Genomic DNA, 26,003 nt, shown 5'->3' with positions numbered 1-26,003 from the left:
TTTAAGATCAATGGGGGCTAGAGAATAACCCAGAAAAAGTTATGGAGGTCATGATTAGTGAAGAAATGTTTAAGAAAGCTTAAGACAACAACACTTAAAAATCTGCCGGCTGTATTGATTAGACTTAGACAATCACTTAGGTAACTTTCCTGTTCTCACTTTCTCAATAAATATTCATTGATGCATACTCTTATCGGCTCTATAACTGGAACTATTGTTCTTTGCTATAAGATAATTAGTGGAAAGTGTTCCCAGAAACAGCCTCTATATTGCAATAAGAATATTGTTTTCTTTCTGTTCTCCTTTTTCTCTGCTATATCTCCAGGCATTCCTATTTGAATATATCTCCACTGTTGTCAATTATTCTCAATTGATATTTCTCAAAGGAATACCACTCCCTTATGTATTTCTTGTTTCAGCTTTCCAAGATACAAACTTAGAAATTTCTACATTCTTTAAGCAGTAAGTAGCCATGATTTCTATATAAATATTATCTCTACTAAAGCTGTCTCCAAATGGAGACATGGACATTCACCATCATAATTTAACCTTTCCTCTAGCAAGTACAGCATCTTCCTCATTATACTTCTTTAGGAAACACCAATCTTTTTCCTCTTCTACAACAGGTAGGTTTGAATCCACTTATTTTATTAAAAGATATTCTTACTCTGTCCTTATACTTCATATGTAGGAAAGAACCTTGTTTGAGGGGATTGTAGATTCATAGTATAATTGAAGCATTCATATTTCAGACTTTGTCTTTTATTTAGGTATATCTTGGTAATACAACAAAATGATGCGACTCTAATTGCCTGACTGGATTGAGTCTGGGTCTTGTATCAGTCACAAATTTGAAAATTACTAGACAATAATGAAGGGAAAGGTGAAGAGATGAAGAGCAGTGAGTTTAAGGATGGAGCTACAGTCCTAGGAAGAGATTCAATATTTTATCAAAGAAGTGTTGGCATCCAGTGTAGAAATATTCATTCTTGCCAATGTGAAAGACACTAGTGAAGAAAGAAAGAGAGAGAGAGAGTGAGATATGAGAGAGAGAGAGAAAGTATGGTTGCAGCATCAGGGAACTTAGTTTTTTTGGTCTAAGGTGTCGCTTCCAACTTTTGTTTCTTCTGATTTTCATAAACAGGTTAGAAGCAGAAAGGGAAGATGGAATAGGTGAGTAAAGGCAGCACCACCGAGCAGGGTGATCATGTTTGTCTCATCACAGAGATGGTGCTCAAATACCCAGCTCTCATGCTGTGGATCACAAGGTGGTGGGTGAATAATTTTGTCAAAGTTTACGCTGATGGAATGGTGCATGGTACTCCATGGTGTTGTTTTCACATTCATTTGAAATAATGATGACTAGGTTGATGAATCTAATTCTTCTGGTTCTGTTACATAATAAAAGAGACTATATGAGAATAGGATCTATAAGAAGGTGGAGGAAAACACATTGGAAAGCTTTGCAGCCTTCCTAAGAACACCAGACTACAATGCTTATTACCAATAGCTCAGTGTTTATGCCTTCTGTGCTGACATTTATTGGAATCCCTGGTTTAGAATCTGTGCAGTGTTGGATTGGGATTCCATTCTGTGCTATGTACATCACGGCTCTGATTGGAAATTCTCTACTTTTGATCATCATCAAATCTGAGCGCAGCCTCCATGAACCCATGTACATCTTCCTGGCCATGCTTGGAGCCACAGACATTGCAATTAGCACCAGCATTGTGCCCAAGATGCTTGGAATTTTTTGGTTCCACTTGCCAGAGATTTATTTTGATACTTGCCTCTTTCAGATGTGGCTTATCCATACATTCCAGGGTATTGAGTCAGGAGTTCTGCTGGCCATGGCTCTGGACCGCTATGTGGCCATCTGTTATCCCCTGAGGCATGCCACCATATTCACTCGCCAAGCAGTCTCTAATATTGGAGTTGGTGTGATATTGCGGCCTGCCATTCTGTTAATCCCTTGCCTATTGCTCATCAAGTGTCGCCTGAAACTTTACAGAACCAAGTTGATATCACATACCTACTGTGAACACATGGCCCTGGTGAAGCTTGCCACTGAAGATGTTTATGTCAATAAGGTCTATGGGCTCCTGGGAGCTTTCACTGTTGGTGGGTTTGACTTCTTAGTCATCATGCTCTCCTACATCCAAATATTTATGACTGTCTTTCACCTGCCCCAGAAGGAAGCTCGTCTTAAGGCATTTAATACATGCATTCCCCACATATGTGTCTTCTTCCAATTCTATCTCCTGGCTTTTTTCTCTTTTTTTACTCACAGATCTGGATCTTATATCCCATCATATATACACATTACCTTGTCCAATCTTTACCTGCTGGTCCCACCTTTCTTCAATCCTTTTGTCTATGGGGTTAAAACCAAACAGATTCGAGATCAGGCAGTAAAACTGTTCTGTTCTAAAGACCACTTGACTTTTGATTGAGATAACTACTGGTATTGGTTTAGAGTCTCATCTTTGGACCTATAATGAGATCTCTATCTCCAGGCAATGGTTTAGGGTGTCATCAGGCTTGTTGAATAAATAATGATCATCATAATTCCACAGATTATTGACTAGTGGTCAGAAAGAAGTCAGAAGTTGAAAGAAAAAGAGGATCAGAAAAGTTGCTGAAAGATTAACCCCGGCCTCTGGGAATGTGACCCATCACATGGTCTTCCTCATTACTTGTGGACAGAACAAGAGAATCTTCATCAGATCACAGTAAAACAACACATCTACATTGATTCATTTCCATGTAGAGCACTAGATCAGTTTCCTTTATCTTAAATTGGAGTTCATCCATGTATGCTCTTCAATTATTAAAAAATCTTTTTTCCTATTACTTTGTCTCATCAGAATCTACCTTTTGAATATCTCCCTCATGTTATATATTATATAAAGTTTGAAATAAATATCTACTTTTCATGAGGCCTGTCCTTATTATGTCAGGCAAATATATTCAAATTTATGTTTCTTATGTCCCATTCAATTTTTGTTTTTGTACCAAAATTAGAACTGGAACATGTAACATTGTGTTTATTGGGGATTGTTTCTCATATGTGCAATTCTTTTAATCATTTGTACTTAGGAAAGTTCTGATGCCTGGCTATTTTTATGAGTGTGAGGGTTTTAGACTATTGCAGAACATTTATTTAAAAGGTCTCATCAGTCTACTTTTTGATTCAACAACAAAACCCTCTGACTTAAAGATAAATGAAAGTCTGAGAGGACTGGGCAAAAATATGCAGGTTGGGTTAATCTGTCTACTGGATTAAATAATAACTTATTGTAATAAAACAAAGCTAACTTAGTTCTACATTAAAGTACTTGTATGTTAGTAATAATATTTGATAGAGAAGCTCTGTAATTCCATAATAAAATAAAATCATCCAGTGATTGTCCTGAACACATCTAAAAACAGATTTAATTTTGTCAAAAAAAAATAATAACTGAGAAAGTTGTTTACGTGATTGTGCTTTTGAACCAAACCAAGGGGGGTTCAACTTACTTTTGCCACTTCCTAACTAGAAATATATGCCATGGAAAAACAACTTATTGTCACAAATTATGCAGTCATGTAAAATATGGAAAAATAACAAATGCCTCATAGGGAGGTAGAGATAATGGTTACTATAGGGCAATCTATTGTTAATTTGTGTTATGGTATGGATTCAATACAAATAAGTTATCATCAAAATGTTATCATTGTTTCTGTCATTATGATATTGTGGATATATGACATGTGATGTTGGTTTTCTTATGAAAATAATCATTCCTGTAGTTTTTAGTAGAAATGTTATGTCTCTACGTTTTAAGTTTATTAATATGTCTAGAATATAATTAAAAATTAAAATTTAAGCATTTCTTATGACCCAGTCTGTGAATCACTTTTTATAAAAACACATTTACTCAAAAGTAATGTGAATGAATTCTGCAGAGTTGAGTGAGTGTTGTCTATATCTATATATTTTTTCAAATCCATATATTTGTGTGAATATACTCAAGAATATTAATTTTGTGTTTCTATCATTAATGCCTTATTGATGTTTTATCTTCCACTTTTATCAACTTTTGATAGAAATGTGCTAAAATGTGCTACTATGAATATAGATTTTGTCTGTTTCTACTTTTAGTTATGTTGTTTTTTCACTTTGGTACTTTTAGTCATATTGTTAGATACAGAAAGTTTTTAAATTAACATATTTTACTGGTGGGTTGAACATTTTGTCATTGTGAAAGTTTTTCCTTATTTTCCAATAATGCATTTTGCCTCAAAGTTTGTTTTGTTATTTTATACTAACTTGTCTTCTAGTTAACTGATCCCATCGTATGCTTTACAATTCTGTTTTTCTGAATTATCAGGTTTAACATTTCAATTTTATAGTTTTAGTCCATCTAATTCTCTTTCCCTTTCTATCTCTTTATTTTTAAATTTGATTAATTCTAATATGCTGATGAAATTCCCCTCCTCTTGATTTTTTTTGCCTATTTATTACTCTAGAATCAACTATCTATCATTATTTGAAAATCTTTGAAAGATAATTCCAATACATAAAATAGCTGTTTGGATTTTTATTAATATTTACATTTATTTGAGTTTTTGATCTTTTACTTCTGTTTCTTAACATATATAACAATTTCTGAGTGAATGTCAGTCTTGGTGTTTAAAAAATCAAGAACAGATGAGGTTACATTCCTCCAAGGATGCTCCACCCTTTCATTTGTGATAAGTTCCATGAAAGCTCTATCTGGATTGGGGCCAATTTTACTATTTTGTTGGAGAGTATCTTGCATAAATGGTTATGCAGTATCTTGCATAAACTGGGGCTTTCAGCTGTGAACCGAGTCTGTGCACACAGCTCCAATCGCCTGGATTATAATTCTTGAGTACCCAGTAATTCAAGGCTGCCAGAATGTCCCTCTTTTTTTCCAAATGTTCTCCACTTAGCTTTTTGGCCTCCCTTTCCATGTAGCCTCAATTATAACAAATGTCATAAAAGGAAAATTAGGAAGGTGTCAGGTTTAGGTCTCTACTCTTCTACTTTCACCTGGGTCTTAATACTCACGTTGCCTATTTTCTTTGCTGATACCCTCCCCGGCTTCCTAAGACTCTGTCTGTTCTTCTGACCCTCAGCTCTAGCTCTCTACCAGGAGAATCTTGCATTCTCAGCCTCTGGTCTATATCCAGAAAGGACAAATACCTCCAGTCAAAGGTGCATTTAGAAAGTTAGCTCCCTCTGTCCTCTACAATCCTCCTTTCTGATAAACTTTTTTCTTTAGAAGGTCTCCAGGGCATTTAGAATTATTTTTAAATTTTCATCTAAGCTTTTTTACTTTCATCGTTTATAACCCTATTGACGGAACTTTTGCTAGTTTTTGGCGGTGCATCGTTCGGGAATCGAACCCAGGTCTTCCACATGGAAGACAAGCATTCTACCACTGAACCACCTGTGGATCCCCCTATTGACTGAATTTTAATTTCAATTTTTACACGAGACATTTTTATTATTCCCATTTTTTCTTTTATTGTATTTTTTATTATGCTTAAAAAACTTTGCCAATGACAAAGTTCATATGTTGACTTTAACATATATGAGATTATTTTTATGTCTATGTAGAAAAACAGCTAAATTAATCAAAATTATGCCACATCCTGTGAACAATCTATAGATCTTTCTGCTTTCAATAAAAATATTTGTATGTAAATTGAAGCAATACATTTTGTGGTTAAAAAAACATAAACAATACAAAGTGTTTCTTCTTCTGTCCTTCTTTTCCCAGACTCTCATTTAGAATTAACCACTATTAAATGGTGTGATATTCAGACATATTATATACCTGTCTGAGTAGGGTTATTTTAAATAAAAATGGGATCATATGATGAACAAGTTTCTACTGCAAGTTTACAGATAATGATATAATAAGGACATCTTTCTATATTAAAACTTTTAAATTTATTTTATTGAGGTAAAACTCAGACAATATAAATTTAATGATTTTATACTGTAATGGCATTTACTACACTCACATTGTTGACCTCTATCTAGGTCCAAAATATTTTCATTACACAGAAATAAACCCCATACCTATTAAGTTATCTGTTCCTCTAGCTCCCATCCCTTTGCCCCTGTCAACCACTAAGCTGCTTTATCTCTCTATGGATTCACCTATTCTGAAAATGTAATTTAAAGGAAATCATAAAATATATGATCTTTTTGTGACTACTTTCACAAGTAGTGTGAAACCTTGAATATTTTCAAGGTTTATTCAGATTGTAGCATGAATCAGTACTTCTTTTTAAGCTGAATAATAGTTCATTGTATGGATATACAACTTTTGCTTACCCATTCTTCAGTTGATAAACATTTGGCTGTTTCCATATTTGGTTGTTTGGCTATTGTGACTAATGTCGCTATGATAATTTAGATTTTTGTTGGGTTATGTATTTTAAATTCTTTTGGGTATATACCTGGTAGTAGCATTGCTGGATCATATGAAATTCTATGTTTAACTTTTTACGGTATCACCAAGATGTTTTCCACAGCAGCTGCCTCATTTTCATGTCCACCAGCAATGAATGAGGGTTCCAATTCCTTTACATCCTCACCAACACTTGCTGTTCCATTTTGGGATGATAGCCATGGAATGGGTTTGAAGTGGCATTTATTTGTGCTCTCATTAGCATTCCCCTAATGGCTAATGATGTTGAACTTCTCTTTTTATTCATATTAACCACTGATATACCTGTTTTAGAGATATATGTATTCAAATCTTTGCACATTTAACATTTAATTTATTTATCTTTTTATTGTTGAGTAGCAAGTGTTCTTTATATATTCTGGATATTAGACACTTATCAGATATACCATTAGAAATTATTTTTTCTATGCTATGGTTTATCTTTTTTACTTTTTAATAACATCCTTTGACACACAAAAGTTATTAATGTGAAGTTATTGGTGTGGGGTACCCAGTGTTCGTCAACTGTATTGATGAAGTTTCCCTCAGTAAACAATACGGTGGGTGATATGAATAATCAGGTATTATGCTTCCCTCCATTTTTTGTGTATTATTTTTATATAATATGCTTTAAGAAAAGATATGAGACTATATCCCTGATACATCAGTTAGTTTAATCTGGTATGTCAAATAATTTCCTATCCATAATGAAAATGTTCTAAAATGCATTCTACTTTCTTTAAAGGAAGTTTGTTAAGATTATTCTATATTTGGAGAACCTTGTGATATTTTGGATAAAGCAATACTAATTAAGGCAATGACTATAAAGACAGAGTTCCAGTTCTTGCACTGCAGAGTACAGTAATTCATAAATAATATCATTGTAAAATTAAAAAAAAACAACTGAAAGAATAGAATGTCATCCATTTATATATTAATTATGGTATTTCTCATGAACATTATATGATTAATAATGATATTTCAAATATTTTAATGAACCATAAATTATAATAATAAGATATTAATTAAAAGATGTATCTAATGTAAGTATATTTTAATAAAGCATTTAAAAATATTGTGGTTAGTGTGCAAAAAGATTTAAGAATACTTGATTTAGGGTGGTAGGATTATAAATATTTCAGTTTCTCTCTTTTTACATTAATTTTATACAATGGTAATACAAAAGCCAAAACCAACATATTTTTTAAATTAAATATTCTTATATTTAAAATTTGGCTTTCTCCAAGTCAGGCTATTAGATAAGTCATGGCTTATGGAGACTCAGCAAGAAAATAGTTCTAAGAAAAGTGACTGCTTCTCTGGCCGAAACATCCTTCTTGAATCTTGGGAATACATGATAACTCTCAGGACTGGTCAGAGATTGATGAAACTGATTGGCAGGGAAAATTATGTTAGAAAACAAAAATATGCCATAGCTGGGCCAGCAGTGAGCAATATATCCCTGAAACAGTCACTTTCGTTGTTGCTTCTGGATTTTGAGTAAGTGCACAGACTTAGGAATCTGTAACAAGGACAAGTGGAGTTGGCATGGTATTTTTTAACGGAAAAACACATGCAGTTAATGAGAATAGACTACAGAATAAAAATAAAATTAAAGTCTTATAAGTAAAGCGTATACACATAGTTTTGATAGACAGGGTTTGAATTTGAAGTTCAAGGACTACAATCCAATAATAGAGATGATTAATTGTCAATTCTGCCACAGAGAATTCAGATTTCAGAGCAATTTACAGAAAGCTATTGTCCAAGTGCTGTAGCCTGTCAATGTTAACTCAAAGGAGAGAAAGACCATGAAAAAGAGAACATTTGTGTCTTTATATCTGAAGGCATATAATACAGAGGGGAAGAAATGCTATGGGGAAAACTTTGGCTCAATATAAATAAGGTATTTCTGAGAGAGAGAATCATTAGTAATTGCACAAGTAAGCATGGGAAAGGCATCAAAAACATCAAAAATTATGCTCAGGGCAGTGCGATGATGGCTCAGTGGCAGAATTCTTGCCTGCCATGCTGGAGACCTGGGTTCGCTTCCTGGTGCCAACCTATGTTAAAAAAAAAAATGCATGCTTAGTTGACAAGAAGCCACACTACACAATTCTGTTTAAGAAGGACAATTGCTTGACAAAACTCCCAAAGTTTCTAAATTTAAATTTTGTGGATAGGAATTAAGATCTATGGAGTTCAGAGAAGAATGCAAAATAATATTTGGAGATCATGAATTAATGTGTGGAGAAATGTTTAGGAATGCTTAGAACATCAGCACTTAACAAATGTTATATATGTTCTACTTAGACTGAGATTAAACATCACCTCTGATCTGTTCTCACTTGTAAATAAATAGTCATTGATTCCTACTCTTCACAGGTCTACAAGGAAGCTATAGCTGTTTGCTTGCGTATAGTTAGTAGAACATGTGAAATGTCTTGAGCAACATCCTTTATATTGCAGTAAGAATTTTGTTCTCTTGGAGTTGCAACTTTCTGTCTCTGTTGTATCCTGATTTTAAATCACTTCCATCTGAATGTGTCTAGGTTTTTATCAGTTATTTTCCCATGAATTTCCTTGGACCTTTCTGAACAGATTCCCACTCTCTCATATTTTTCTAGTGTCAATTATCCCCAAATATGTAAAATTCAAACTTTCTACTTCCCTTCAAAAGTAAGTAATCCTGATATCTATATAAGGATGCTATTTCTCAAAGCTGCCTCTGAATGGAAATCTGGGATCCACAGTCATTTATGTAATCTAAATCCTAGCCTTTACAGCATCTTCCTCATTGTTCCATTGTAGAAAGAACTTAAGTCCTCTCCTCCCCTACACCAGGCACACTTGAATGCCTTTAATTTTATTAAATAATGTTTTCATTCTTTCACAACAATCCATATATTGGGGAAGAGCCTAGACTGAAGGCTTATAGATGCAAATTTCCCTGAAGAGTCTATGTCAGATTTGGCTCCCTGTTAAATCTACTTTGGTAATATGCCATAACTATGTAACTAATGTCACCCATCTGGATGGGATATGAGTCCTGCATCAATATCATATTTGAAAATTACTTGGTCAGAAGGAAGAACAAGGTGAGGAGAGGTGGTTTTAGCAGAGGAATCACAGCTTCAAAAAAGGGCCTTCATCAATTGAAATTTTATCAAAGAAGTATTAACATACAATGTAGATGTTTTCCTTCCTGCTCATCGCAAGTGAATGGAGTCTGTAGAGGAGAGAGAAAATAGGGCAAGAGGGAGGACTGACGGCATGGGGACTTGGTTTTACTCTGTCTGAAATACACCTCCAATTTTTTTTTTAATTCTGATTTTTTAAAAAAGTTTGGAAGAGGAAAAAGGAGGCACCGTGAGGGAGGAAGAAGAGCACTGCTAGGGATGCGGATCCCTTTGGACTTGTCACAGGGATGCTATTCAAATATTCAGTTTTCACATAATGGATATGAATGAGTATGAATGAGGCTGGGTGGATAATTTTGTAAAGTTTATAAGGTGAACCTTTCCATGGTTTCCATATCAAGGATAACTCATTCATTTAAAACATTAAAGAATAAACTGATGGAGTTGACTCGCCTGATTCTGCTATTCAAGAAATTTGTCATTACATGGAGATAGGATATATGTGTGCAAAAAATCATAGGTTGACAAACTTTGCCTCCTTGCAAAGAAGACCTAGATTGCTATGCCTATTACTAATGACACAGTGTTTATGCCGTCTGTGCTGACACTTATTAGAATCTCTGGTTTAGAATCTGTGCAGTGCTGGATTGGGATTCCATTCTGTGCTATGTACATCACAGCTCTGATTGGAAATTCTCTACTTTTGATCATCATCAAATCTGAGTGCAGCCTCCATGAACCCATGTACATCTTCCCGGCCATGCTTGGAGCCACAGACATTGTAATTAGCACCAGCACTGTGCCCAAGATGCTTGGAATTTTGGTTCCACTTGCCAGAGATTTATTTTGATACTTGCCTCTTTCAGATGTGGCTTATCCATACATTCCAGGGTATTGAGTCAGGAGTTCTGCTGGCCATGGCTCTGGACCGCTATGTGGCCATTGTTATCCCCTGAGGCATGCCACCATATTCACTCGCCAAGCAGTCACTAATATTGGAGTAGGCAGGATATTGTGGCCTGTCATTCTGGTAATCCCTTGCCTATTGCTCATTGCTCATAAAGTGTCGCCTGAAACTTTACAGAACCAAGTTAATATCACATACCTACTGTGAACACATGGCCCTGGTGAAGCTTGCCACTGAAGATGTTTATGTCAATAAGGTCTATGGGCTCCTGGGAGCTTTCACTGTTGGTGGGTTTGACTTCTTAGTCATCACGCTCTCCTACATCCAAATATTTATGACTGTCTTCCACCTGCCCCAGAAGGAAGCTCGTCTTAAGGCATTTAATACATGCATTCCCCACATATGTGTCTTCTTCCAATTCTATCTCCTGGCTTTTTTCTCCTTTTTTATTCACAGATCTGGATCTTATATCCCATCATATATACAGCATTATCCTGTCCAATTTTTACCTGTTAGTCCCCCCTTTCCTCAACCCTCTTGTCTATGGAGTGAAAACCAAGCAGATTTGAAATCAGGCAGTAAAAATATTCTGTTCCAACATACAGATTTGACTTTTCATTAAATATTTCCTTTTATGAATTTAATGACTCGTCTTTGACCCTATGTGTTTTGTATGTCCATGCAATGCTTGGGTTGTCATCATGCTTTTTGAAAATTTAATATATAAATGATTTGTTAAAATTTCCATAGGTTTTTGACCTGTGATCAGGAGGCAGTCAGAAGAATTTCAGAGAAAGAAAAGAGCAGATTAGATGCTGAAAGACTAAATCCCTGGCTGTAGGATTATGTCAGGACACACAGTCCTGATCACATGAGGACAGGACTAGTGACCCTTTGGCAGATCACAGTGGCATATATATAATCTTTACATTGATTCCTTTCTATTCTGAGCACCTAGGTCCATCTTCTCTATCTAATATTTGAGTCTCTCCACATTGTCTTCAAATATTTTAAAATCTCCTTTTCTTCTTACTTTGTCCCATGAAAACCCATTTATTGAGGATTCCCCTCATATTAAATAACAACTGATTTTTGTCTGAATAAGTATCTTTTTCTTCATGATGCCTTTCCCATTCATGCCATTCGTACTATATTCAAATTGATGATTTTCACATCACATAAAATAGTTGCTCAACCACAACTGACACTGGGACTGACAATAATGTGCTTATTTGGGATTGTTTCTTAAGTGATCATTTCCTTTCATCATTTGTACGTACAGCAATTTGAGGAGTGCTCTGATATCAGGTCATTTATACGAATATAAGCGCATGTATTATTGTACAATAGTATTTTAAAGTTCTTGTCAATGGTTTTTTGATTCCTGGAATAACCCATGACTTAACAAGACTTGTAGATCTAGGGAGATTGCATAAAAATATCTGTAAGCTTCATCATCATTATTCTAGTTCTCCCCACTGCAGCTTTTTTTTTTTAACAAAGCAATGTCAATTTTATTCTGCATTAATGAGCTAATATACTAATAGTAATATGTTTTAGAGAAACTTCATTTTGCAAGCCCTTCATAACCGAAGGCAAGTAGGCCAATGGTTATCAAGGACATTTGATGGAGAAAGATTTAATTTTGGTATTTAAAGGAAGTAATTGAGGATTTCATTAGAAGCATGTGTTCTGGAGTCACACAGATCTAGGCCCAAAATTTTAGTTTGTCATTTCCTAACTATGTGAGGTGGGAAAACAATTTATCATCACAAATTCAGCAGCCTAATGTACAAAATACAGACAAAATGACATATGCCTCTTTGAGAGGTAGAGACGTGGTTTTTGTAGTGTAATATGATTAAATTTAAACAGTTCCTTCAAATGGGGCTTGATACCTGTTAAGGACACAATACAGGCAATATTATTGTCCTCATCACTATTATTGTTTTCATTATGGAAATCATCATTTCTGTTGTCTTGAGTGGAAACGTCATGCCTATATTTTTACTCTGCTTATAGATACAGTACGTTTAAAAATATAAATTTGAACTTTTCTCATGACACCGTCTGTGATACTTTTGGTAATACCCAATTTTCATCCAAAGCAATGTGAATTCTGTACTTTTTGAGTGCAGTGCTAGGTCTATCTATATTTTCCTAACCATATATTTGCGTGCATGTATTTGTTAACTGCGTAGGTTTTTATCATTATTGTGTCCAACGCTTTGTCCCCTGCTTTTAGCAGCTTTTGATAGAATTATGTTGAAATCCCCATTATTATTATAGATGTGTCTGTATCTCCTTTTAGTCCTGTTGATTTTTGTTTTGTGTATTTTTAAGAAAATTTAATGTATGTATATAGATTTCAAATTAATATATAGTCACAGTGCATTGACCTTTTAATCATTGTGAAATACTTCTCTTAATTTCTAGTAATATAGCTTGTCTGAGAATTTCAGTTTTGTTATTTACTACTGACCTATATGCTAGGTCACTCTTGCCTTTTGCTCTATAATTCTGGTTTTCTAAATTATTAGGTTTAGCTCTTGAATGTTACAGTTTTAGGCTATTTGATATATATCTCTCTCACCCTCTCTCCCTACTTATTTTTGGTATATTCACATTTTATGTTCAAATTCCCTATCCCTCCATTTATTTTATCTGTATTCCTTTATTTTCTTGAACACGTTAAAATCATCATTTTGAAATCCTTGACACCTTATTACAATATACAAACTAACTGTGGCTCTGTTTCTATTATTTAATTAATTATGTGTTTTTTAATTCAGGTATTAAAATTTTGTGAAGGCTATATAATTTTATTTTGTTAAGTGATAATTACTCTGGTAAACTTGTATAGGGTCTTATCAATTTAATATAATCCAGGATTTGGCTGGGTTGGAGTCTATTTTACCATTTATATGTAGGGGCGTGGACTTGCATCTGAGCCTACAGATTTTCAACTGAAAACAAGGTGTGTCTGAAAAGATTCCACTCCCTGGATTTTAATCCTTATGTGCCAAGGAATGCAGTCCTGCCTGAAATTCCCTTCATTTCGCAAATATCATCTGCTCTGTTGTTTGACCTTCCATTATATGTAGCTTCAGAATTTAGAAAATGTTTGAGGGTAAGACCGAAAAAATGTCAGGCTGAGATATCTAATCCTTCTTTCTCACACCTGAATCTCAAACCTTCATTACTTACTTTTTTTCTCCCATGCCTTCCAAAATTGCTAAAATCTCTGCCATTCTACTGACCCGCAGCAATGGTGTTCTGCCTAGAAAATGCTGAATTCTCAGTCTCTTTCCTTCTACCTAGAAATGAAAAGAATTTATCAGATAAATGTCATTTTCTTTTGAAATAGAACTTCTGGCATACTACTGGTTCCCTGCACAGATGACAAGCTTAACTGTGGACCACAAATTGACCGAATGGGTATGATTGCCCCCCATGAATTGGCATTCCTTGCAACCTGTAAGCCATAAACTCACAGAATATGGAAAACTTGGCTTATTAAGGATGACGCACCAGCAGGACATGGACACAGGCAATTTGCATGAATAAGCAGTCCTGCTTCTCATGTCATTGATAAACGTTACACCAGCACTTCTGTTTCATCTCATATTATGGCCACATAGAAGATCTATTATGACAAGATGACATGAAAAGAATAACCCTGTGATTTAGTTTGTGGAAGGGTTACCTTGATAAGTTGATGAATATCTGAAATATACATAGGTGCAAGGAAAAAAACATCTTGGAAAACAGGAGAGAAGGAAGATTTTTCCAATCAACTGAGCTTTAGGGAAATACAGTTATTCATTTTGCATGTAAAATTAAGTGGTTCTGGGTGAGTGCATAGAAATGCATGTGAGTAGTGACAAACATTTGGCATAATTAGGGATATTGATGGAGAAAACTTGGAACATCAATAAAAAAAGAGATCTGTGTCAGATGCATATGGACAGGCATAATGTATTAGGAAAGAATTGTGAATACTTCTTATTGCATATTAATTCACACCAGAGGGTTTCCTCTGGAAAGAAGAAGGCATGGAGAGACAAAATGACTTGTGACCTTCGTGTCAGTTAGCCTCTCTTGTCAACCACACTGGACCTGTCTCATATGCTCCAGAACAGGGTAGCCAAGATGGCAAGGATGGAGGCAATGCATGGGTCCCTAGATCATGGGCTACAGCTTCACAAGCCTGACCCAGATCCACCTGCATGCAAATGCCAAACTATTGTTAGCTGAGATGGACATTGAGCCTCTGAAATAGCACTAGTCCTCAAGAAATAAAACAAGACAGCTAATGGTGACAAGTTGAATATATTGGGCCTCTTCTAGCTATAATGTCCAATGATCCATTCTGACAGTTTCAGATATACATTCAGTAACAGATTTGCCTTTTAAGCCCACATATCTGCAGCGTGTGTATTACTGATGTGAGCATTTGAAAACGTAGCACTCGTACTATAACTCAGGACTACTCTTGAGTATCATCTAAGCACCAGAAGACCCTCGAGGGTCATCTGAGACCATAAATGAGAATAAAACAAAACTCTTCTTGTCTCTATGCCCAATCCAGCTTCCTTGCCTCCATTTCACTGACATTATTTCCAGGTGGAAACTTTAATTAATCTCCTGTCCCACTATTCTCTATCTCCAAGTCTGCATCCCAGGAATACAATCTGTGACAAATAAAAGAAATGACAAACAAAACAATGTAATTGTAAAATATAAGTTAGTAAAAGGAATCACATGATTTTGAATATGAAGAAACAATTGGGGTGTTAGGAAAAAACAGACAATAAAATGGCTTTTAGTTCAGGACAGTTTTGTTTAGATTCATACTTGAGTTTGCATATATCACGTATTAAATAAAATGACAATAGAGTTCATTATACAGCAAGGTAAACTTGACTAAAGCTTTGTGAGTAGATAGAATTACTGGCAACTTTGCAAAGTTTGAGGGTATGTAAGACCTGATTCATAACTTTGGGAAGCAACATAATCTGAAGGACTTCACTAAAAGTGGAGATGTGGTAGGTACCAAAATGGAGAATAGTCTAAATTAGTATTGGCAATTCAAGAATGAGCCTGAAAATTAGCTGACCCTGTGCTACCCTCCAAATAAATTGTTCCTCTTCACTTCACGGAGGGAATATGGGAAAGAGAATTCCTTGTGGTTTCACTCATTTCTTTCCTTATTCCACCTGAAATCTAGCATGCATACGATCCACCACTGGAAGTATTTTTCTTAAATTTATCTATTTTTCAACATTACATCAAATACCTGGAAAGTGACTACATAGAAAACAAGCAAACAAGAAACCAGAGGGGAAAATGTCATGTGCAAAGAGAGCACTTGCTATGTCCTTCCTAGAATATACCATTCACTAGCATGATTAAAGCTATGCTAACAAAACCCTCACAGTAGGAAGATTTTGAAGGCTGGTGTCATGAGTACTGCTTTTTTGTTGTTGCTGTTGCTCAATCAAGAGCATGCAACATGATTCCTCACACTTAGGAGACATGTAACAACAGTTTTGAAGGAAGAAAAGAAAGAATAAGCAAAGAAGTAATGGAGAAAGAAAATAAGGGAGGTTTGGAAGGATTATTATTAAAAAGTTCAGCAACCTGGATACTCAAAAGCTCAACACCCTATGAATCAGAAAATAACCATTGAAATTGGTCACTCTCATAATAACCCCACTTGCACTGCAAGAATTTCAAGAACATAAGAATGGGAAGAGAGATGCTGCAGGACATCAAAAGTCAAATACCATATGCCTTTAAAGGGATTCATGGAGACAGAAATATTCCAGAAATTATCTAAGTCAGGAACGAGATAGGTAGGTTATTTATTCGAAGAGAATGCAATTTCCATAGGAAAAGTCTGTGTTTAAGTGGACTTTATATTTATTGCAAACAAGGAGAGAAACAAAAGAATTTAGTTTAAAAATATGATGTGTGTATATGGTTATGACTGCATTTAGCTTTTGGGGAAGCATAAAGGGGGTGTAAGGTGATTTCTGCCAAGTGTAGGAATTATTTCAGGGATTTTAGTTTTACAGGTGAACCCAAGAGGACTAATTTAAAATCTTCTGTGTCCCAGAGGACCTTGACTGGTGGCTTGGAAAGTCCTTCATGCCCTGTTCATAAGTCCTTCTCTTTGACCACACTAAGGTTATGGACCATAAAAACTGGTGCTAGCAGCTTTGTTCTCTAACTGGAGCTAAATATATATATATATATATATATATATATATATATATATATATATATATACTTAGTTTGTCCAAGATACTAGAGACCCAGCCCTGAGTCCTCTTGGAGGATCAACAATCAAACATGATTGAAAGTTGTGAAATAAGAGGAGTATTTGGATTTCAGAGTATGAAACACTATCTCAGAGGATGTCCAGAGTCTAGTTTCAGCAGGTGATCCCACCGCCAAAGGCATTAAAGTCATGTGAACTGAATTAACTGAATTAATTAACTGAATCACTGTTACAAAGAGTGAAGAAGAAAGAGGAATCATTGCAAAATATCAAAAGTGTGAGTATGATTTTGGAAACCATGGAGGAGAATGGAGTTGATAAGTAGAACATATATAAAAATGGACAATATACTTCATAAATGGAGAAAAATAGCTCCTGAAACACATTGAAGAAATAATTTCATTATGTTTAAGGTCATGGAAAACCAGTAAGCTGTACTCAGTTGCTTATTTGCTTACAGAATTTCCCACAAGCCACCCAACTACCTTATATTCAAGTGAGTCTTACATTTCACCAGCTTATTCTGGAATGTGTCAGGCACCGTGATAACTGTTGAAGGATGTGTGTTCTAATACTGACTAACATTGGAGAAGAAACACTTTGCTCCTCTTAGAAAGTGATTTTTAGATGGAGGAATCATGGAATTGAGCATGGGGGCAAGCCTGTGGAAATCAGAATACATAGTTGGCTGAACTATCCTAAATGCAAGTTAGGGGATAAAGCTTTCCACATAAAATGCAGCCTCACTGCCTTTATCTTTTCACTTGAAATTTAGCAGTAAAAACCAAAGGTGCTTCCTTAATTAAGGGTGTATTGCTTAAGAATATTTTATTAGCTGAGTTAGGAACTTGTTGGCATTATTTGAAACAAATTTATTGGAGAGTCTAACAAATAATAAATAACCCACTGTACTCTTCAGTGTGAGAACCCGTACTGTAATGTATAGGTTGAGAATTTTTTGTCTCAGTTGTGTAATTTAAAAAATTGTGATTTTTATCTAAGCAAACTACTCAGAGAAGATTTAAGGAGACAAGGTTTTTGGAAATTCAGCTGTGAGTAAAGTTGTGAAGTGATTCAATTTTCTACATTTACTGTATAACCTTCTTCTTAATCAGATCTAATGCACCAGTTTGTGTACTGTGTCTAATCCTATATTTGACTCAATTTATGGTACTTTCCCTTACACTATTTATTTTCTTAAAATTGTTTATGTCCACATTTACAAAATGCCCACTTTCTAGAGTAGCTGTGTTTCACTAAAACTGATGAACCTAATTAGGCCATACTTGGGTTAATGATTGCTCTGAAATTAACCTAAAAAACAGGTCTATATTCTGACCATTTAACCATGTCCCCATATTTTATATATAGGGCATTTCTCCAGAAGGGAGTCCTCAGCCCCATACTTCGTTGTTGCCAATTCTACTGCATTGCAAGGTTGTTTCTCATAATCATTTGTCCACGTTTATTCAATTAGTTATGCTTACTATTTTAAGCATACAGCTAGTTTTAAGGATGTTAACTGTTAGAAATGTAGGCAAAAGAAATACAGTTTCTCTAGAAATTTGAAAAACAGCAGGGAATTTAGCGACAGGCTAATCAAATATATAAAATGAGTATTTTCTTCTTACATCTCTTCTTTTACATTCTTTTAAAAGAATGGTCAAAGATACATAGATACAGATATTATAGATAGATATAGATATAGATACACAAATATCTTATGACTTTGGGAATCAACTGTTCAGATTTTGGGAACATGTCTGTCCAAATTGACAATTGATGAGTGAAAGACAATTGGGGAAAGAAAACAGGAAAAAACAGGAGTAGCCAGAGTGTGGGTGGGCTATGGAAAGACTCATCAAACTCTGTTAAAAATGCCATTTTCAAGCAAAATAAATAACTTTGATTTTTTGTCAGCAGATCTCGAAGGGAAGTACATGTAAAAAGGCTGTTGCCTTACCAAGGTGATTTTGCTGGTACTAAAGGCAGTCTTTTGCTGCAAGAGGAGCAGCAAGGTAACTATGTCCATTTCCAACTTAACAGTCTTCATGCCTCCTGTATTGACACTAATGGGGATACCAGGACTAGAGTCTATGCAGTGCTGGATTGGGATTCCATTCTGTGCCATGTACCTCATTGCTATGGTTGGAAATTCTTTGCTTCTGTACATCATCAAATCTGAGCGCAGCCTCCATGAGCCCATGTATATATTTCTAGGTATGCTAGGAGCCACAGATATTGCCCTTGGTAGCAGCATCATGCCCAAGATGCTTGGAATCTTCTGGTTCCACATGTCTGAGATCTATTATGATTCCTGTTTGCTACAAATGTGGCTTATACACACATTTCAGGGAATAGAGTCAGGCATCCTGCTGGCCATGGCCCTGGACCGTTATGTTGCCATCTGTTATCCATTGAGACATGCCACCATCTTCACACGCCAGCTGGTCTACCAAATAGGAGCTATAGTCACACTCAGGGCTGCCATTCTGGTAGCCCCGTGCCTTGTACTGATAAAGTGTCGATTTCAATTTTATCATACGACAGTCATCTCCCACTCTTATTGTGAGCATATGGCCATTGTGAAACTAGCTGTGGGAAATGTCCGGGTCAACAAGATCTATGGCTTGTTTGTGGCCTTCAGCGTTGCAGGGTTTGACCTCATATTCATCACTTTGTCCTATATCCAGATATTTATTACAGTTTTTCATTTGCCCCAGAAGGAATCTAGGTTGAAGGCATTTAATACCTGCATTGCTCACATCTGTGTGTTCCTTGAATTCTACCTCCTAGGCTTCTTTTCCTTCTTCACACATAGGTTTGGGTCTCATATTCCCCCTTATATCCATATTCTCTTTTCTAGCATTTACTTGCTGTTCCCTCCATTTCTCAATCCACTCGTCTATGGTATAAAGACCAAACAGATTCGTGTTCATGTGTTTAAAATGTTCTGCTCCTAAATCCTCCTGGATTGATACTTTCATCTGTACTTTGTGAACAGCATTCATCTTTCAAAATAAAAGAAGCATTAACTATTTGAGGTGACTGAATCTTTCATTTATTTTTGTTTTCAAATTTTCCTACACAGTAGCCCTTTTCAGATCAACATATCTCATGATAGCTCTCCCTCAATAAGAACTTAGATGCTTCCTGAAAAGGGAAAGTCAGAGATGTAGAGAGAACAAATAATGAATTTATGTTCTTCCCTTTTCTTTATATAATAAATCCCTGCTTGAATTTTCTCTATCCACAATCTATCTCCAGAAAGGCTCGTGAATTAGGTATTTCTCGCATACAAGTTAACTACATCCAATCTCACTGTGCTAGAGTATCCAACAAAAACATGTGCTTGTCTCCATTTTTCCTCCATCTTCATGTGTTTTTTTTCTTTGCATGGGCAGGCACTGGCATGGCAGGAGAGAACTCTGCCTGCTGAGCCACGGTGGCCTGCTCCGTACCTTTTTTAAATGTACAAAAATGGGGATATTAACTATGTATTTGCAAAAAATCTTTGAGAGTTGCTGAAACTATGAAATCTGAATATTTAAGTACATGTCCTGAGTCATTCTGGAGGTTCCTGGATCAAAGTGCATGAGAACTCATGTCCAATTTTCACATCAATAGATTCCCACTCCCTACATCATTGAATATAGTATTCAAGTAGTGTTTTCTAGGAACTATCTATTATAAATATTTTCCTAGGCAATAGCAATGCAGAGTAAATTCCTCATAGTGGTTATGTTGTGTGGGCTTGTGGCCATGAATTCCTAGAAGAGAAAAGATGAGAATGAGATACAGTAGGTGTACATGTGAGATAGGATGTTAGGAAAGAGATGAACCACTGGAATATAGGGAAAGGGAGTCAGGAAAAGTGCTTTTGTTCTGTGTGTTTTGTTTTTCAGTTAGGTAATCTGACCTTTGAGGGATAATTTATGAGTGGCCAAAGCATGAATGACACACATGCAGAGGTGAATTAATGAGGAGATTTAACTAGATAATGTGGATTTAAGAGAACTGAACCTTTTTTCCCCAATATATTTTGAATGTAGTGCACAATTTCAGGAGACAAGGACAATAGAAATATAAACAATATTCATTATATCTGTACAAAGTTGATTAGACTTTATTATAAAATCTTTACTTTGTAGTTGAATAAGCTTGTCTATGTGCAAGGTACTTGGATATGTATGTCTTCACCTGGGAATATGTCAGTACACTTTTTCAGTAGATATAAACAATGTGCTTTTAAGTGAGTCATGGCTATTATATCATCAATGATAGAGAGTTTTAAGTCTAAAATTAGTGATCTGAGGTTAATTGTTGAAGTTGTTTTTTTCTTGTAAAATTTAGCTCAGTGATCATTTTACAAAGATTATAAAAACATTCCCATTTGAGTTAATGACCATGCATTGTTTACCATATTCATCACTTATGTAAAGAATATTGAAGTTCATGCTACATACATGGTAGATAATCTTTCTCATTCAGTGAATATAACTGTCATTTACATACATCAGGATGAACATTTGAAAAATCTAGAGGCTCTGTAGGGGGAAATCATTGAGAAGTTTCCTGTATCAATACTTCTGAGAAATGATATTTAGTGATTTGGAATACTAAACTGTGTTGTTTTACTTGGAAAACAAAAGTTATTTTGTAAAGCAGTTAAATATTATGTGAATATATATTTTTATCTGTGTCAGTGTGCAGAATTTTTTTTTCAGCAAAAAACATAACAGTGAATGATTTAGTCTTTGCTGTCCTAGAAGCAATATTTGAGAATATCAGGTAGGTTGGCAAAGAGCAAAGAAAAAACAGAATTCCACACAGTTTTTAATTATTTAATTTAAAATATCATAATTATAATAATTTAAAATAATACATATATAATTCAGATTGAATGAGAAATTGAAGTTATATTTTGCTGAAATAAATCTCAAAGCTAGATCATCAAAATGCAAAAGTCCATCTGTAAAGACCATTAATAGCAGGTAGGTCGTAAACAGGCAGCAGAATGAGTTGGCAGGTCCATGACACTCTAATTTTATTTGGTGAAGTTTGGAAATATTTCTAACAATTTTTAGTTCTAATAGTTGCTGAACATATGTAGGAATATAAGATCTGTGCAGGGACAGAATATGAAACCAGAAAATATTTAACTTCTTCACTGATGTCTAGCTATGAATTCAGATTGTTCACTCATTGTAGTCTTAAAATTTTCTGGCCCAATTTCAATCTGAAGAATACAAGTGGAATAGAGAATAAAATAGGTCAATGCAAAGACTAATGGCATAACTCTCTGTGCTGGTTTGCAAAGGTTTATGCACCCTAGATAAGCCATGTTTTGATCCTAATAAGCCTTGTGGGAGCAATGGTTTCTTCTAATTCTTATTCAGTACTGTATGTTGGAGATTTTAATTGCTTATCTCTATGGAGATATGTCTCAATAAGTGTGGATATTAAACTTGATTAGGGGGAGATGTGTCTTGATTGACTTTACTGCAATCCTTTAAAAGAAGAAGTACTTTGGACAAAGCTAGAGAACAAGAGAGAAAGCCATGAGCTTCTGAGAGAGCAGAGATTGCCACAGAACCACAAAGCAGAGAATCCACCCACCAGCAACATTTGTAGATGAAGAAGGAAAACGCCTCCCAGAGAGCTTCATGAAACAAGAAGCCTGGAGAGAAAGCAGCAGATGCCACCATGTTCACCATGTGCCTTTCCAGATAGAGAGAAACCCTGAATTTGTTTACCATGTGCCCTTCCACTTGAGAGAAACCTTGAACTTCACCAGCCTTCTTGAATCAAGGTGTCTTTCCCTGGATGCCTTAGATTGGACGTTTCTATAGACTTGCTTTAATTGGGATATTTCCATCATCTAAAAACTGTTAAATTGCAACTTACTAAATTCCGCTTTTTAAAAGCCATTCTGTTTCTAGTATATTGCATTTAGCAGCTAACAAACTAGAACACTCTCCATGCTCTTACACAGTCATACTGGACAATGATGGAATAAAATTTTGACCATACAATTCTTTGGAAGAAGAAAACATATTTTGTAAATATTTTTTTATTAATGACTTTAAGAAATTTCAAAATTAAGCTCCATATACAAGTATGAATTTTAGTAAAGACTAAAAGACATTGTTTGCTGAACTTTTACCAATACTGATTTTTATCAAACATTTTAACCTTTATCCAATAGATGAGATGTGGTTTACTTTCTAACATGCATTGAACAGAAAGAACCAAATATTTTTCTGTCATGATATTTATATATCTTTTCTGTAAAATACATTTCCTTTAATTAAATGCATAAAAACATTTTAAAAAATTGGGTCCCTTTGCTTTGTTGAATTTACAGTCTGATAAATTAATATTCAAGGACTTTAGTCCTAGAATTCCCAAGAGAGCTTTCAATAGGACCCCCCATTTCTTAGTAAGCGTGACTTGAGAGAAACAATGGCTTTTGATTACTATTTATTGTTGACCAACTAGGGAGTAGTTGATTCTTCTCACTCTTGATGTTGGATTTGGCATGAGGGAGTCATAATATTTCAGCCCTTCTGGTCCATGATGGGTTCCACTACTAAATATCCAGTTTAGGAAGAATACCTTGCATCATTTGTGTCATCTCGACTTTTCTTCTCTTTGGGAGGAATACTGTGCTGCTGCTTCTGACAATGTCTGTCCTGCCCTGGGGAAACGCTTCCATTATCACTATGATACTCAGGGGATGTTTAATTGAGCTCATTCATGAGTTTAGTTGCAAGTCATTTGCTTCTAAATTGTGTCCTTACATTTTAAACTGCATTAAAAATACAAGGAATAACAATTTAAAATAATAAAATAAAATAAATACAGGAAATACGTTGACCTACATCTACCATTTCTATGTGAAATATATAAAATTGTTATCAACCGAAGGCAGAAATCCAGCAACTATCTTTAAGTTTCCTAAATAGATTGGCCATCAAAGCCTAGGAGGCTTTGAAGAAACAGTATCAGAACAAAATTCTTGGAAGGATTCTCTCACATACAATCATTGAACTGGTAATCCGAAAATGGGATTGAAGACAAGTTTTAATTCAAGAATTTCCACTGAAAATGAAAGTCATGATGAGGTACTGATGATAAGAGAATTGAGTAAGATTATGGGATATAAGGTCTATATACATATTATCTGAATTCTATATGCTGGAAACAATTATTTGGGAAATAGAATGAAGTGCTTTTTTCCAGTGAGTCTAAAAACTATAAACACTTAGGAAATATTTGGGTCCAATTAAATAATAAAAAACATCAATGATTCTATACTGAAAATTGCAAAAACACTATTAAGACAAAGTAGATAAATTCTAAATAAATAGGACTAATCAATATTCATGTTTTGGATATCTCAATATTAAGGCAGCAGTTCTTTTAAAAAAAGTACTGTATATTTAAATTGTTTTGAAACAGTCCTAGATATCAAAGTTTTTACATGAATAGGTAAGCTAATACTAGAATTTACAAAGTGAGTCAAGGACATATATCTAAAGCAATTTTCATATGAAGAACACATTTTGAGTACTGACATTATCTAATATCAATACTAATATAAATGTATAAAAATTCAAATGGTTTATTTTCAAGCATAAGAATAAACAAATAGGTCAATGAAGCACAAAAGAGAACCTGCATCTAAAGCCACAGATGTATGGTCAGTTGAGTTTATAAGTATATGACAAAGGAATTCCATGGAAAAAGGAAAATATTTCCCATAAATGTTACTCCAATAATACTGTTCATATGAAGGAAAAAGTAATGTCCTCTTTTTCATACTGCTTTAAATATTTATTGATGTTAAGCAATGGACCCAACGATAGACCTAAATAAATTAAAATTTCTAGGAAGAAAACCATGGCTTGTCTTTGGGAATTGAAGACAGGGAGGAACGTCCTGTTGAGGACACAGAGCACAGTAAGATCACCATCTTACTGATCTATGGACTTCAACAAGTGTGTACTGTTTAGAAAATAAATGAGCAAGAATGTCACAAACAAGGAGATTATGTACAACACATGAATTGACAAGACTTGAATCTAAATTACATAAATATGTTCCATAATATAAAGTAAAGAAAAAATATTGAAAAAGTGCAGAATTCTTGGTCAGGCATTTAATAAGAAGCAAGCTGTGGATACACATGAAAATATTGACAAAGAAAAAAAAGAAGAAAGATGAACTGTTGTTATTTTATTTTTCCATTTTCTGAAGAAAAAAATAAAAGTGCCTTTCCTCTGTACAGGTAGAGTTGGGAAACATTAGCTGGAAAGGAACATGAGGAGGCAACTATGTAGAATGATGGAAGCTTTACACCTTGACAGAACTGAGGGTGACAAAGTTGTATCTACTTTTTAAAGCATGCAAAAGGAATAACCTCAAGATTTATACCTTTTACTGACAGTAAATAATTTTACATAAACAAACAAAATTGTATAAACAAATATTGAATATCAGATTTCGTGTTTAAATTCATAGAATTGATATTAATTAGCAACATGAAGAGTATTCTGGACTTGAGTAAATGAGGAAAAGATGGAGAATATGGAGGATAATGGAACATAGTTTTCATATTTTGTAGAAAGGAGTTACTTATATGGAGAAGGTTGTGATAGGAAGGAACCTTAAGTGTTTGAATGGGTATTAGAATTATCAGATTAATCTACTATTTTAATGCAGGTAGGTATAGGCATACATGTATAAATATATATATATATATATATGTATATAAACATAATCATATAATACTGTATGAGTGTCTGTATATGTGAATACATTTCATATCTCTGTCCACTCAAGAAGCAACAGCAGTGGCATAAAAGCAGCAGTGGACAAACTTCATGCCTAGATTTTGTTTCTCAATTACTTTTTTCACTATAAAGTACTAAGGTTCTTTGGGAAAACTGATATATCCAGAACTTGAATAGGAAAGTATAAAGTATATCCCAATCAATATATTGTGACAGAGAATAAGGCATTAGGAAGTGCTTAAAAAGTAATTGGGATATGTCAAAAGGACCCAAGTTGTAGTTGAAGGAGCATTCTCAGACCAAATTAAAGCCAATGTGACAGGTGGGACATGGTGGCTCAGTAAGTAGAGTTCTTACCTGACATGCCAGAGACCCATGTTCAATTCCTGGTGCCTACCCATG

The 26,003-nt window shown here is 34.8% G+C and overlaps 2 protein-coding genes, 1 long non-coding RNA gene and 1 pseudogene across 3 annotated transcripts; 3 read left to right on the top strand and 1 right to left on the bottom strand.

Moving 5' to 3' along the window:
• Window positions 1-1,493: 1,493 nt before the first annotated feature.
• On the top strand, window positions 1,494-2,453 carry LOC143645173 (olfactory receptor 52A1-like). The gene has a single exon (XM_077114746.1). It carries the CDS (start codon window positions 1,494-1,496, stop codon window positions 2,451-2,453), a length of 960 nt encoding a protein of 319 aa, XP_076970861.1.
• A 5,102-nt stretch (window positions 2,454-7,555) lies between these two features.
• On the bottom strand, window positions 7,556-26,003 carry LOC143643549 (uncharacterized). The gene is made up of 3 exons (XR_013156303.1): window positions 25,959-26,003; window positions 13,725-13,834; window positions 7,556-8,533 (listed from the first exon to the last, which is right to left on the bottom strand). It is a non-coding gene; the product is annotated as an uncharacterized LOC143643549 (long non-coding RNA).
• LOC143643917 (olfactory receptor 52A5-like) lies at window positions 10,200-11,086 on the top strand (annotated as a pseudogene).
• On the top strand, window positions 18,828-19,766 carry LOC143643548 (olfactory receptor 52A1-like). The gene has a single exon (XM_077112164.1). It carries the CDS (start codon window positions 18,828-18,830, stop codon window positions 19,764-19,766), a length of 939 nt encoding a protein of 312 aa, XP_076968279.1.

The sequence above is a fragment of the Tamandua tetradactyla genome, chromosome 8 (genome assembly GCF_023851605.1).
Source record: "Tamandua tetradactyla isolate mTamTet1 chromosome 8, mTamTet1.pri, whole genome shotgun sequence".
In the NCBI taxonomy this organism is placed as follows: domain Eukaryota; kingdom Metazoa; phylum Chordata; class Mammalia; order Pilosa; family Myrmecophagidae; genus Tamandua; species Tamandua tetradactyla.
Note: the sequence above shows the minus strand (reverse complement) of the source record. Positions and strands in the feature narration are given on the sequence as shown.

What these genes read in the sequence shown, in the direction of transcription:
- LOC143645173 (XM_077114746.1), top strand. Translation starts at nt 1,494, where the DNA reads ATGCTTATTACCAATAGCTCAGTGTTTATGCCTTCTGTGCTGACATTT.
- LOC143643548 (XM_077112164.1), top strand. Translation starts at nt 18,828, where the DNA reads ATGTCCATTTCCAACTTAACAGTCTTCATGCCTCCTGTATTGACACTA.